This window comes from Centropristis striata, chromosome 13 (assembly GCF_030273125.1).
Source record: "Centropristis striata isolate RG_2023a ecotype Rhode Island chromosome 13, C.striata_1.0, whole genome shotgun sequence".
NCBI classification, from domain to species: domain Eukaryota; kingdom Metazoa; phylum Chordata; class Actinopteri; order Perciformes; family Serranidae; genus Centropristis; species Centropristis striata.
Window position 1 is genome coordinate 26,739,824 of NC_081529.1, and position 14,241 is coordinate 26,754,064.

The following is a 14,241-nucleotide window of genomic DNA, read 5'->3' on the forward strand; positions in this document are numbered from 1 at the left end:
GAAAACTCAAGTAAAGAATCTCAAAATTTTACACAACAGATTCTTGCCATGTTATGACTGAACAAGATTTTTGATCAAACAGTGAGTTGTGGGTCAACAGTGTTGTGCACCTCTGAACTGAATGCAATAAAAGGAAAAATTTACATTAGACAAACAGATTATATGTTGTCAAAGGTTGACAAATAGTGCCCACTGAATGTTCCCTCAACCTTTACTAAATTTCATATCAAGTCAGAGGTTAAATTCATGCTTTAAACATGATTGGTGATAAAACAAACTAAATCTTGAATGCTGCTTGTCTTCCAAAAAGAGAAGAAGTCTTAAGTATAGAAAGAAATCTATAAGTAATAGTTGCCAACTAATAATTGAGACTTGCAGATAAAATGCTGTAAATACACTGTAAGAACATTCCTCAGCTGCTGCAATGTCATTTGAATTGTATTAAAAAGCATATTTTCTGAAAGAGAAACAGTGTGTATTACCTTATCTGCTCAGTTGCTGTCAGTGTATCCTGTGCAGCTAACGTTCAAACTACGTCAACAAAGGCTTGTAGTGTTCACTTCTATCAGGGAATATTCAAATCATGGGGTTACAATTGAATTCTGCGGAAAATGTTGCATAATGCTCTTATTAACATGTAAGTAAAACACAAACACACACAAATAATAATCAAAAAACTTTAATATATTTTCATTATTGTAGAAAACTATACAAATTACTGTAAACTGGTAGGAAAAGGTGAGCTTTACGAGTTCATGTATCTCTTTAAGAAGCATGCTCAGTTTGTAATGTGCACAATGATAAGTTAAAACTGCCCCAAAACACTACAACAAGCCATATAATCATCAATACTTGGTGAAGGTCTGGTAGTTTAAGTAAACATTGCAGGGACACGTTTTTTTCCTGATGTGACAAATGTTGGCTGTGACATTTTACTTTTTCCTGAGTCTCTTCATGAACGTCACTTCATCCCTGTTCCTGATCCCGTAGCTAAAGATATTCAAAAAAATCACAGAGTCAAACAGTGCTGATAATAAAAGAATCACAAGTGAAGGTAGAGAGCATTTTGTCCACTTACTCTTTAAGCCTCATCTTGTCATCTTCAAGCTTTTCCCCTTGAAATACTAGTAGATACGTTCTCCAAACATATCGCCTGTAACAGAAAGGAAGCAATCAGTTTGGTCAAATTAAATCCCTTTAATGTTCTGGTGTTTGAGAGTATATTTACCAGCTGATATATTTCACTCCGCCTTCACGTTGTTGTTTGAGCTCCATGAATCTGCGAATGGCCTTCTTCAGATCAAGGACAGTGGCATTTTGCACCACCACTATGGCTTAGGGACAAGTTTTTCAAAGAGGGGTTAATAAAAACTACTAAAAATATATCATCATTGTTGCATTGAGCTGTGTGATCAGAAAACACAAACTCTATATTCAAACAGTTTTGGTTCAAAATGAAACAACAAAACAATCTCAACACTTACGCATTATCTCGCCATCTGCTTTTACAACCCTCACAGTCATCGCCTGGCCGTACTCCAAAGCAATCTGAGAATTTACCTCCTCCAGAGTCACCTGAAGATATAAAGATGGTCAGGTTTCAGGAATATGTAAAGATTCTGACAAACACAATTCAAAACAGTCTTTGGGGACAAAGAACATGACACTCAGCCATGATGTTTTAAATGAAAGGGTTGACCTGTAAAAAAAAAAAAAAAAAAAGGCTTTGATCTGTGGTAAACAATAGCAAATTGCAAAAAGTGCAGAAACAATTATTCAATTAACTGACTGGTCATAGATGGCTTTTTTTGTTTCAAGACCTTTTTCTGCAAGATGCATCTGTTTAACACTACTTAGTATAAATTATTTCAATTAATATAAAAATTAAAGTAGCTCACATTTCTGGAAAAAAATTGAGAAGCTCTATCAGAAAGACAATGGAATGAGAGGGTTAATATAAAATATTGTAGTTTGTTTTTTGCTCTGCCATTCACTATGGCGTTTGGGAACTTAATTTAACCAAGTTTGAGTATTTTTAAACCAGGTAAATGATATTTCAACTGGGGTAATTCCACTTAACTTTAGAAAATTAAAATAAAACAGGCTGTATCAACCAGGAGTGTTGCATGTAAATATTTTATTTCTAACTATTTTACTAAAAAAATTTTCATGACATTTTGCTTTCTTATTATAGGATATAAAGTGTCAGAACAAACCGACCTGAATTGGTAGATCACAGAGTAAAGGGTCCTGCACGAGTCGAGCAAGTCCCTCCTCGAAAATATCCAGAATTTCTGAGTGAGGAAGAGCCTCCTCATCTTCCTCCTCCGCGTCTAAAGCTGCCAGGTTCTCCTTTTCCTCCTCTTCAGCTTTTACAGACATTTCCCTTCCAGCACTCTCCTCCCTCTGCTCCTCCATCATTAGGAGGCACTAAAGTCATTCAACAGCGTTTCGTCCGCTGGGTTGAGGTTGAGTGATGTTAAAACTACTAAAAAAAAATAAAGAGGATTATTAAGTAAAAAGTCCACAAAGTCTGAGAATCCGATTAAACAAATACAATTGAATTTTTATAACTGGAAATATTTTCGCTGCAAATAGCTAGGAAGTAAACAAACAGTATGTGCAGTAAAGGATACATACCGGAAGGCAACCGTAGCTCACTACAAAGGTTCCCTTTTAAAGGACGTTTATTCAGACACTAATTTGGAATATTATTAAACAGACACATGTTTTAATTACTACGTTGTTTATCAGGGATATATTTTTGGTTGGGTTTATTCAATAAATATATAGCTACTTCCATCCGAGCGATAAAGAGAGTAGCACCTCGCTTCATCAGCCACTTCCGCTAATGTTCCCACATGTACCAAACCCAAACAGCAGCTAAGTTTGCCAGCTGGGAAAAATTGAGTTGACAAATCGAGTTGGGTTTTTTTTTTAGCTGTTAGTTACATATATATTCACAGGTAACATGCTTCTTTTTTGTCCGACCTGCGGAAATGTTTTAATTGTCGAGGAAGGACAGAAGTGCATGAGATTCGCCTGCAACACCTGTCCGTATGTACACAACATCACAAGAAAGGTGAGATCAAATATTACATGAGGTCACCTGACTGAATATGTTGTTTTAAAATCAGTGTCACTGTGCACGCGTAGGCATTTTACACTTTAGATGCTCACCTTTGGCTCACATGTATCTGGTGCCTGTGTGTGTTTGACTATATTCTTTCTGCAGGTAAATAACAGGAAATATCCGAAGCTGAAAGAGGTGGATGATGTTCTTGGTGGCGCTGCAGCCTGGGAAAACGTGGACTCAACTCCTGGTAAGTGACATTAAAACAATTCATGGTATGTGTGCTTCAGTGGTGGGATGTACGTACATTTACTCGAGTACTGTACTTAATGTTACAGGTATTTTACCACCTCTTATTCCTACTCTGATGAGTATTTCCGTTTTATGCAACTTAAAGGGCATTCAAATATCATGTTCTTCTGTACTCAGCGTTTTGTTTTTCATACATGTTTGATACTTTGTTTATACAAACCATAAATGTAATAGACAGGTTGTCTGATACATGTTAAACCATCTGATGTACGCAGACGATTTGGTTATTATGTCCCCCAGCACTGTTGGGTTCCAGAAGCTGTTGGATATATGCTCCAGGTATGGGGTTGAGTCTGACGTACAGTACAATGCAAAAAAGAGTATTGTATTGATATGCAGGACCAAGGAAGATCAGAAGTTGCACTTTCCAATGTTTTACCTGTCAGGGCAATCCCTTTGTGTATCTAACTGTACGAAATATCTTGGGCACATCATCACTGACAAGATGGAAGATGATGCTGACATGTACAGGCAGAGAAGAATGTTGTATGTCCAAGCAAACATGTTAGTCAGGAAATTCCACTACTGTTCTGATGATGTCAAAGTAAACTTGTTTCGTGCTTACTGCACCCCTACGTATGCAGCCCCATTATGGGTCCGCTACAAAAAGGAGAGCCTGCGCAAACTTCCGGTAGCATACAATGACTTTCTGAGGATACTACTGAAAAAGCCCAGGAGGAGCAGTGCTAGCAAGCTCTTTTGTGACTCAGGGAATCACTTTACACACTACTCTTTACACTACTCACTTTACAGGCTCTCTTGAGGAACCTGATGTTTAAATTTATGTCTCGGCTTGATGAGTCACAAAACTGTATTATAATGATGCTCACAAGTCCAAAGTGCAGCTCGGTCAGGTATCAATCATATCTGTGGAAACATTGGTATGGGTGCCTTTTAAAACTCTCATGAATAAGAGTATGTCTGAATGTGTTTATGTATCTGTTGTTTTTTGTATGTTGTATGTCTTGCTATTGGGTCTAGAGCCTGTAATAAAGTTTATATAATATGCTGTGCGAGGCTGTCTGTGAACATTGGTCTACTGAGAGCTGGGGATAGTTCAGATTTTTTAAGTGGGGTTGTATGAAATGCAGCCCTGTCTAATTTTACAAATGGGGAATTGAAACTATTATCCATGCTCTTGCCAAAGTCACCAGACTACTTTGAGAACTTTGAGTTTTAACTCACATAACACAGGAGTTGCTGGTCTACCGCTGCTTTGGTCGGTTAGTTTGTGTTATTGTGTGGCGAATTGAAACTAACACTTTGAAACACCAAAGTCAAAGTCTCACAATAACACAAGCAAACTAAACATTCGAGGCAGCAGTTTCTAATTGTTGAAAACTTGAAAGCATGAAGAGTGAAATTCTTATCCAATATTTCTCACCATTGCAACACTAAGGAGTGTGCATTATCCTGCGTTTTTGTTATTGTTACGTTTCTAACTTAAACTGACACCTTTTGTGGCTCTTAAACATCAAATTATTTCTATTTAAGAACAATGTAGAGCACATCAAATTGTACAAAGTGTCCTTTTAATTTTTTTGTTATTACAGCACTGCATGAAGCCTTCTCGTTGACTTTCTAGTAAAATCACAGCACCAAATAATCAGTTTCCTCATTTACTTGGAAAATCCTCACTAGAATAAAGAAAGGCAGCACGCACATTTTGATTTGTTTTTCTTGGAGATGATCATTGTAATAATTTGAATCAGGTGAGCTTTTACAGCTGCATCTTCTCACACACCCAGTCTTCTCTTTTACGCAGTATAAACCAAATTCGGCCAACTACCAGGAATTCTTGTGATTCCAAACTGACACTTTCTACTTGTATCTGTTTACAGAAACCTGTCCCAAGTGTGGGCATCTTCGGGCGTATTTCATGCAGATTCAGACCAGATCAGCTGATGAACCGATGACGACTTTCTACAAATGTTGCAACGCTCCGTGTGGACATCGATGGAGAGACTGAAACCCTTTGCACTTTAAAAACTGCAACGTATTTAATGCTTATATGGCAAAGATCCTCCCCCCTTACCTCCTATTTGAGCCTATATTTATCCAAACAGGCTCTTTTTGATGACTTTGTTTGTGCAGTTTCTCTCCTGTGTGAGGCCCAGCTAAAGAAACATTTTCTTTACTCTTTGCAGATTATATTTACACATTCACCTCATTTTCCAAATAACATTAAAATGAGCGTCAAGGAAAAGTCATGTTCTGATTTTTATTGATAAAATAGTACCTGTATACAACAGTCAAACAAATTTTTGACTTACATAGTTATACATATCACAGACATTTAGAGAGCAATGCAGACCAGCATTATCCACAACAATGGCATACAGTACTTCGTATTAAAAGTTTAATGCAATCCTTCAACTCAAAATTCACTTTCTTGCACAGCTTAGCTAGCCTCACGGAGAAAAATCAAATGCATATAGAGTCAAGGAATTAGCCAGTGAGAATTGTTTGTTTTTGATGTGTGGCTCATGCAGACAAACTGCACTTTGTGAGTGAAGGTGAATGGCAGATTGGGCATGCTGTGGTGGGCATACAATGGTTGTTAAATTGTTAGTAATCTCTATGGAATCACATTTTGCAAGATGTCTGATACAATCATTTATCTGAAGCGTATTCCTAGCAGAGAGGTCACTATTTAGTCAAAAGACATCTGTATTTATTAACTAACATGCATCTGAGCAATGTGGGTAATCTTAAAGGGCAGATGCCACATTGGGAGGGTTACAGGCTAAACAATGCTATGTGATGATGATGGTGCCACCACGGTCATTTGTTTGCCAACATACTTTTGGACACAAGATGTAATTCTTTGTGTCTCCATCAGTTACAGTAAAACTTTGAAGTCTATTTGAATTCAACATGTTTTTACTAATGAGATGACACTAAGTGCTCAAATCTCAAAGACTAATGAAAGCTCAGGTTGATCGTTTTATTATTAGCATCAGAGGAGGAACTTAATTCCAACTTAAAGTGCAAACCTTGGTTTTATTTAAAAATTAATTACATCATGGACAGAGGGCAGAACCATAAATCACGGAGCATTTTGTGACTACTGACTGAAGCCCAGAGGATTAATAAATATAGCAAGGAACATCAATCTTGGGCATTCCCAAACAAGCAAATACATCAGTTTATCAAGCTGAAAATGGTTCGTTAATTTGCTCACATTCAAAATAGGATAGAGGTAAAAGGAAAAACTGGGTCTGTTGAAACATAATGATCAGACGGACAAAAAGAAAAATTCACAGTTCTCAATATTGTTAAAATAGTGGATAAAATATCTAAAATAAATATGAAAAAAAACAAGACAGCTTACCCAGCATGTTTGACTTCAATACGCTTGCTTCCCAGCAAGATTCACAGATGAATTCAAATAAAGTGACCATTTTTAACAGTTTTCTCTAACTGAGACTGTCTATCCAGAGTTTTTTTTTCCATTAACATGCGTAACATCACAAGCCTTTACTCCGAATTTCCATACAGGATCAGACGCACCGGCAATCTATCCATCTCTGTGGATGTTTAAGTGCCCTTCATCTTCTGTAGTTCGGTGATTTTTACATTTCAATGCATTTTTATTCAGGAAAGAATTATCCATAAAGATATATACAGTAAATGTTCTGTGAACTAATGAGAAAACTGCACTTACAATTTAAGAGGGCGACACAGCACTTTGCAAAAATGGGGGGAAAAGCCTGTCACTACCAGCAGGAGGAGCTTTGAGTTTATGTGTGTGCATGTACATGTCTCTAGCATACAGCTGTCGGTGGTTAGCATATACGCTTGTATGTGTAAATGTAGCCCTTACAGTAAGGGCAGGTGTGTGTCACATCCTTGAGGTCATCAATCAGACAGGGAATCAAGCAGCAGCCGAGGTCACACCTGGAAATGAGGAACAGACGCAAAATAGGTTGCAAATTTACACACCTGCACATCAGTTTTATACATGAAATGCCCAGAAAATGAGAAGTAGAAGTCTAATGGGAGAAAAAAACACTTTTGTCAGCATAGCTCCTTTGAAAACTAAAGTAACACTTTTACAGTCCCCGCATTGTTTGCATAACTGTGGATAAACAATGTCTGCTTGTTTAACCTAATTTGAATGAAGTGAAGTCGCATACTTTAAGGCATCATGGTCATATAGAGGTCACAGACAGCTCCGTATGCAAAATATGCAGCTGCATAATACAAAATAGACAAGATAAACTAACTGAATCAAGAACATGTTGATGAAGCTCCAGATGTCTGCATATTTTGTCTTCCACAATACATTTTAATTTGCATGTGTCAAACAAACAGGTGCACTTGCTTTGCATATATATGGGATGCTGAGTACAGATTGAGTGTGAACTAACAACTAACTGACTTTTAAAAGGCATCATCAGGAGTGTGAGCTCTATTATCTGCTGCATAGAGTTTTTGTGCTCTTGTGTGTGTGTGACCCTCTACTCTAATGTGTAAATTGCAACCACTTTAAGATACCCAAATATAACACAATCATGTTATGTTATCAATACAGCCATCTGTTGACTTCAAAGTTTCAACAGTGTGTCACTACTCACCCTACAAAGAAGCAGAAGAGGCAGAAGAGTGTGTTCATGAGTCCGACATCGTGGGAGATGCGGGTGATGATTGCCTGCTGACAGTGCGGACACACCGTCTGCACCGGTGAGGTCTGGAACATTTCCCCCTGCAGTACGGTCACAGTGGTGGCTGCTCCTGGAGGAGCCAGGACGGTCGCTGTGTGACCTCCCATGTGGACAAAGTGACTGGGACCAGGGCCCATCTGTCCTGGCATCGGGTGCGGAAAGTGACCGGGCGGAGGTGGGTAGGGGCCACCTGTGGAGAAGAAAACAATACTTAATATACTGCATTGCATATAGATTTAGGCACAGATTAATCTATACTGAACATCGCATCAAGCAAAGGAAAACTAATGTTCCTCTATCTGCATGCATTCCTCTTCATAACTTTATACACTGTCATATAGTATATCACAAAAGTGAGTGCACCCCTCACATTTCTGCAAGTATTTTATCTTTTCATGGGACAACACTGAAGAAATGAAACTTTGATACAATGTAAAGCAGTCAGTGTACAGCCTGTATAAGAGTGTAAATTCACTCTCCCCTCAAAATAACAACACACAGACATTAATGTCTAAACAGCTGGCAACAAAAGTGAGTACACCCCAGAGAAAATGTCCAAATTGTGTCTTAAGTGTCAATATTTTGTCTGGCTACCAGTATTTTCTATCAATGCCTTAACCCACTTGGGCATGGAGCTCACCAGAGCTTTACAGGTTGCTGCTGGAATCCTCCTCTACGACAACATCCCGGAGCTGGTGGATGTAAGAGACCTTGTGCTCCTCTACCTTCCACTTGAGAATGCCCCACAGATGCTCAATAGGGTTAAGGTCTGGAGAGATGCTTGGCCAGTCCATCACCTTTACCCTCAGCTTCTTTAGCAAGGCAAAGGTTGTCTTGGAGGTATGTTTGGGGTCGTCATCATGTTGGAATACTGCCTTGCGGCCCAGTTTCCAAAGGGAGGGGATAATCCTCTGATTCAAAATGTCACAGTACATGTTGGCATTCATTGTTCCCTCAATGGCAGCACTCATACAGCCCCAGACCATGACACTCCCACCAGCATGCTTGACAGTCAGCAAGACACACTTGTCTTTGTCCTCCTCACCTGGTTGCCACCAAACACCTTTGACACCATCTGAACCAAATAAGTTTATCTTAGTCTCATCAGACCACAGGACATGGTTCCAGTGATCCATGTCCTTAGTCTGCTTGTCTTCAGCAAACTGTTTGTGGGCTTTCTTGTGCATCATCTTTAGAAGAGGCTTCCTTCTGGGACAATCGCCATGCAAACCAATTTGATGCAGTGAGCGGTGTATGGTCTGAGCACTGACAGGCTGGATCCCCACCTCTTCAACCTCTGCAGCAATGCTTGCAGCACTCATACGATTATTCAGACAACCTCTGGATATGACGCTGAGCATGTGAACTGAACTTCTTTGGTCGACCATGGCGAGGCCTGTTCCAAATGGAACCTGTCCTGATAAACCGCTGTATGGTCTTGGCAATCTTCTTATAGCTACGGCCATCTTTATGTAGAGCAGCAATTCTTTTTTTCAGATCTTCAGGGAGTTCTTTGCCATGAGGTGCCATGTTGAACTTCCAGTGACCAGTATGGGGTGTGAGAGAGATTACACCAAATTTAACACACCTGCCATTAACACCAGTCACACGAAACTGGGGAAGGAAAATGGCTAATTGGGCACATTTTGAACATTTTACCTTAGGGGTGTACTCACTTTTGTTGCCAGCTGTTTATACATTAATGGCTGTATGTTGAGTTATTTTGAGGGGACAGTAAATTCAATGTCAGTGTTGTCCCATGAAAAGATAGAATGAAATATTTGAATAAATGTGAGGGGTGAACTTACTTTTGTGATAAACTGTACGTTAAGACAGTGTGTCTGTCTGCTTTATGTGTTTAATGATATTTGCAGGCTGTCGACAGCACCTTGTGGTAGAGGCATTGGCATAGGCATGGGCCCTTCTCCAGGAACATGTGGGGGAAGGAAGCCTGGGTGCGGGCCCTCGTAGGGTGGAGGACCATAGTCTGGAGGCAAGGGCTGTCCCTGTATAGGAGGATGTCTTATAGGAGCCGTTACTGAAAAATAAAGAAAATGGCACTGAGGACAGGTACAGTTTTGAGTCAAGAAATGGAAAGATTTACATTTACAGTTTTGCAGGTCTTTGTATTTCAGCATGTGTTTTGCATTAGGTACAGTCAAACTGATTTAAGATACCAGTAAGTAAGTGTTAAAATGAATGTCATTAGATCTGCTCACTGAGATCAGTGCTGCATTGTGTGATTTCAGTCTCATCAACATGAAACCAAACTCAAATCAACAGACAGCTGGCTGCCTGATTATCTGCGTGTGCAAAACATATTTCTTCTTCATAAGATTTTCTTGGTTCTTGAATCGGAAGTGCACTTTTTGTCTATTTTTAAATACGCACGGTGACATGGTTTACTCAAGCCAAAATGATTAAAATTTGGTCACACGCTGGATCTGTGAGTGCTCATTAACATTCAGCACAACCCTGCATGCTTAGTTTTATTACCTGGTTGTCCATTCTTCTCCTCAATGAGTGGGGCACTGGGGCCTCCAGGGTACGGAGGAGGAGGATCACTGGACATACTGGCCCGATGTCTGTGCAGGGAAAGGGGTTGGACACAGTTGTCCTCACAACTCTCCTGTGGACTTTTACTCTGTAAGAAAAAAAAAAACACAGGATGCACACTTTGAGTCCCATGGCTCACTACATATTACTGAAAGATCAAAATAACAAATATATAGCTTTTCAAAACATGTCTTGAAAAATGGTTTACAAGCTGTAACAAAAAAGGGAAGTTTAATTACAGAATTAAGAAATCTGTACCAAAATCAAAAATGAACAGCTTTAAATAAGTCAATATTATCATGTCCTGAAGGCTAAACTTAACTTTTCAAATAACACACTGCATGTCTTTTTTGTAGCATGATTAATTAATTAATGTACATAGCTATACTTTTCTATAAATGTTGTCACGAGACAGGATGTTGCAAGTAAAAAACAGCTGACAATCCAAAGCAATCCTGATGACTGTCAGCACAGTAAAGAGAAGGCAAAAAAAATCTTCAAGCATAAACTGACTTGCTTTAGAGATCTGAATGAAAAGTACACAGAAACAAAACAACAAGTGAGCGAAAACCAGTCCAGTCTCAGCGCTCAAGTTTCAGCCACAAGTGTCTAAATAATGCATGCTGTGACTTAATGCACTGTTTAACAACTGTCTGAAAGATTTGGATTTGTTTCTATTTTTAGGATTTTTATGCATTTTATGCAAAGCACGCATTATTGTGCAATGATAACATGACAGCAGAGAGCTTCAGGGAAATTTGAACACAGCAAAATAGAGCACTGAGTAACTGAATGACCTGTGGTTCAAAAATGTGTTGGTGAAGGTAACCGCCTTCCACAGGAAATAGGTTGAGGCTTTTTCAGTTTCTATCTGCAAAGTCTGACCACAGATTTGCACTTTAAAACAGGAGAGCAGCATGAAAGTGTAGGTTGTTACAGTTGTGTATGGACCTACATATCCAGAGTATATTTTTATGCTGCATACAGGGGTTTAAATACAAAACAAATGATTATGCAGGCTATGTATAGTATGGATACAACCTTCACCAACATAGCATTACAACAAAATGGATGTAAAACTGTTAACATATTCAGAGACCTGGAAAATTAGGGGAAAAACATTTACCTGTCACTAAGAAAACAAAGATTCCACCTGAGGAATCTGGCAAATCAGTCACAACCTGTAATATAACGAAAATGTATGTAATAGTTATATTACGTCTCACTGATAAAATAATCGCCTAAGTCAAAAATTGTTTTTTTTACCTAAATCATCTCCTCATGACGCCGGCCACCTATGGTAAAATCGCCGACATCCTCAGTTGATCAGATCATGTGATTTTACCCCTTTAAGATAATGGCCTATGTCAAGGGTGTGACTTAAGCGGATTTATTATGCCTAGGTCAAAATTAAATGTGACTTAGGCAATTTTTTGAACATGCCTTTGTGACTTAAGCAAGATATGATAACATTTATTTTGAAGGTGTCTACAGAAGAGTGACAAAAGCGTGTCATAAACCTGACATGGGATGTGTCATGAACATTAATGACACTTTGAAGTAACATTAATGCTCATGATACTTGTCATGTCATGTTTCTGACCGGCTTGTGTGACTTATGTAGACACCTTCGAAATAAAGTGTTACCATATCTTGCTTAAGTCAAAAGGCATGTTTAAAAAATTGCCTAAGTCATTTATTTCTCTTAAGTTACATAATTTACACACAGTGTTGTTACTGTGCCAATAGCCATCCTTTGTTACATCCTTTTTGAGTGAAATGATCAATAAATGTCATATGCTACACTTTTGAAGTTTTTTGTGTTTCCTGCAAAACTTGAAAAAGTGAGTTAGGCGATTATTTTAACAGGGTGACGAAATGTATGTTATAGTTGCATTAATAAGGGACATAGTAATAATAATGACACTTGAGTGGTGGTGGTGCCCAAAATCTAGACTTTTCAGGCTCAACAGAATTGCCCTCTGTGCTCACTTTAATAAAACCAGATTAGTGACACCCAAAAAGAGAGATCTTAAAAACAAGTGAAACAGCATCGCACAAACAGGTTTGTTGGGAGGCATTTTTCTCCTCAATTAACGCCAATCCTTCTCCGATCACTAACTAACGATAGCTAGCTAGCTGGTGTTTTTTTCTAATCCTTCCACAGATAATCCATCTCAAAGCTACTTGCACAACTAACCATGAATAACTTAGTTACGTAATGGAGGCTAGCGGGAACTAGCAGTGATGTTAACTTGAAACAGGAGACGTATCTAATACAAGTATCTGTATCTGACATCATTATTCACTGACACGGTAGCTAACGGAGATAACGCGAGTGTTGTTAGCGCTACTAGGTCACAGAGCATCCGTCCCACCTGGCTCTTGTATGAAAACGCTGTGATCCCTCTGACAGCCAGTGTTTGTTTGTTCTCGGGTGGTTAGGTAACTTGGAAGACAAAGGTTGTGTTTGTTCAGCTAAAGCAAAGCATGTTTGCTAGCTGTCGTTAGCTAGTTAGCTAGCGTCGCCATTCTTGGCACAGAAACAACAGTCTGAATATAATTCCCGAAAGATGCGAATTAAGGACTAAATGTCCATATCATGGTCAGAAATAGTTTCTGTTGGCGGCTGTAATGATGTAGCTGTCATAGTGCTGAGAGATGATTACCTGGTTATGTGAGAAACGCAGTCTGCCCACCGCGGAGTGACTGAAGTTGTTTGACGATGATGAGAGTCAACATCCGACGAGAGGATTTACACTGAGGGCCAGATTAACGCTTTGCGGTCTTCTTCTTCTTCTGTGGTGTTTGTTGGCAGTTGGCATCCTTTTGGTTGCATTTACCGCCATCTGCTGGATTTAACTTATTCCATAGTTTCCTTCTATTACATTCTTTGAATTAGTCCAGTTGTGGCAAGAAATCTCAGAAGGATTTTCCTCCCTTCTCTAGATTTCCCACCTTCTATTATATTTTCGAAATGTTCTCCTCTTACCCCTTTAAGATCATCACTTCTTTGACAATTTGCCACATTCATAGGTATCAGATAAGAACCCAGCAAAGAAGAGCTAGAGGGAGATTGTTTAGTTATCAGTTTAGTTTATAGTTTATAACACTTTACTCTAAGGTGTCTACATAAGAGTGACATGAGCGTGTCATAAACATGACACGGGATGTGTCATGAGCATTAATGACACTTTGAAGTAACATGATACTTGTCATGTCATGTTTCTGACAGGCTTGTGTGACTCTAATGTAGACACCTTCAAAATAAAGTGTTAACATATCTTGCTTAAGTCACATGGGCATGTTCAAAAAAATTGCCAAAGTAATTTATTTCTCTTAAGTACATAACTTACACACAGTGTTATTACTGTGCCAATAGCCATCCCTTGTTACATCAGTTTTGATTGAAACGATCAATAAATGTCATATGTTACTTTTGGTTAAGTTTTTTGTGTTTCCTGCAAAACTTGAAAAAATTAGTTTGGCGATTATTTTAACAGTGTGACGATGTTTATAAATAAAACAACACGTTTTATTTTGAATGTTTCCCGGAAGTTTAGGTGTCTGTGTTCACACTAGCTTGAACGCCTCAAGCCGGTAGACTCATAATGTCAAGGTATAGACTGGCCA

The 14,241-nt window shown here is 38.8% G+C and overlaps 3 protein-coding genes across 3 annotated transcripts; 1 reads left to right on the forward strand and 2 right to left on the reverse strand.

Moving 5' to 3' along the window:
- Window positions 1-663: 663 nt before the first annotated feature.
- snrnp25 (small nuclear ribonucleoprotein 25) lies at window positions 664-2,641 on the reverse strand. Its single transcript, XM_059348063.1, has 5 exons — window positions 2,221-2,641; window positions 1,485-1,575; window positions 1,229-1,334; window positions 1,079-1,153; window positions 664-990 (listed from the first exon to the last, which is right to left on the reverse strand). Exons 1-5 carry the CDS (start codon window positions 2,419-2,421, stop codon window positions 933-935), a joined length of 531 nt encoding a protein of 176 aa, XP_059204046.1. The 5' UTR covers window positions 2,422-2,641; the 3' UTR covers window positions 664-932.
- Window positions 2,642-2,799: 158 nt separating this feature from the next.
- Window positions 2,800-5,762, forward strand: polr3k (polymerase (RNA) III (DNA directed) polypeptide K). The gene is made up of 3 exons (XM_059348064.1): window positions 2,800-3,082; window positions 3,236-3,323; window positions 5,227-5,762. Exons 1-3 carry the CDS (start codon window positions 2,972-2,974, stop codon window positions 5,352-5,354), a joined length of 327 nt encoding a protein of 108 aa, XP_059204047.1. The 5' UTR covers window positions 2,800-2,971; the 3' UTR covers window positions 5,355-5,762.
- cdip1 (cell death-inducing p53 target 1) lies at window positions 5,593-13,406 on the reverse strand. The gene is made up of 5 exons (XM_059348062.1): window positions 13,278-13,406; window positions 10,549-10,696; window positions 9,941-10,090; window positions 7,966-8,242; window positions 5,593-7,285 (listed from the first exon to the last, which is right to left on the reverse strand). Exons 2-5 carry the CDS (start codon window positions 10,622-10,624, stop codon window positions 7,174-7,176), a joined length of 615 nt encoding a protein of 204 aa, XP_059204045.1. The 5' UTR covers window positions 10,625-10,696; window positions 13,278-13,406; the 3' UTR covers window positions 5,593-7,173.
- Between the last annotated feature and the right edge of the window lie 835 nt (window positions 13,407-14,241).

Excerpts from the sequence above, each read along its gene's own strand:
- snrnp25 (XM_059348063.1), bottom strand. The coding sequence starts at position 2,421 with ATGATGGAGGAGCAGAGGGAGGAGAGTGCTGGAAGGGAAATGTCTGTA. Across the intron at positions 1,576-2,220 it reads TCTGTGATCTACCAATTCAG|GTGACTCTGGAGGAGGTAAA; the intron begins GTCGGTTTGTTC and ends TTATATCTTCAG. Across the intron at positions 991-1,078 it reads GACAAGATGAGGCTTAAAGA|CTACGGGATCAGGAACAGGG; the intron begins GTAAGTGGACAA and ends GAATATCTTTAG.
- polr3k (XM_059348064.1), top strand. The coding sequence starts at position 2,972 with ATGCTTCTTTTTTGTCCGACCTGCGGAAATGTTTTAATTGTCGAGGAA. Across the intron at positions 3,083-3,235 it reads TACACAACATCACAAGAAAG|GTAAATAACAGGAAATATCC; the intron begins GTGAGATCAAAT and ends TTCTTTCTGCAG. Across the intron at positions 3,324-5,226 it reads AAACGTGGACTCAACTCCTG|AAACCTGTCCCAAGTGTGGG; the intron begins GTAAGTGACATT and ends ATCTGTTTACAG.
- cdip1 (XM_059348062.1), bottom strand. The coding sequence starts at position 10,624 with ATGTCCAGTGATCCTCCTCCTCCGTACCCTGGAGGCCCCAGTGCCCCA. Across the intron at positions 10,091-10,548 it reads GGAGAAGAATGGACAACCAG|TAACGGCTCCTATAAGACAT; the intron begins GTAATAAAACTA and ends TTTATTTTTCAG. Across the intron at positions 7,286-7,965 it reads CTCTTCTGCTTCTTTGTAGG|GTGTGACCTCGGCTGCTGCT; the intron begins GTGAGTAGTGAC and ends CCTCATTTCCAG.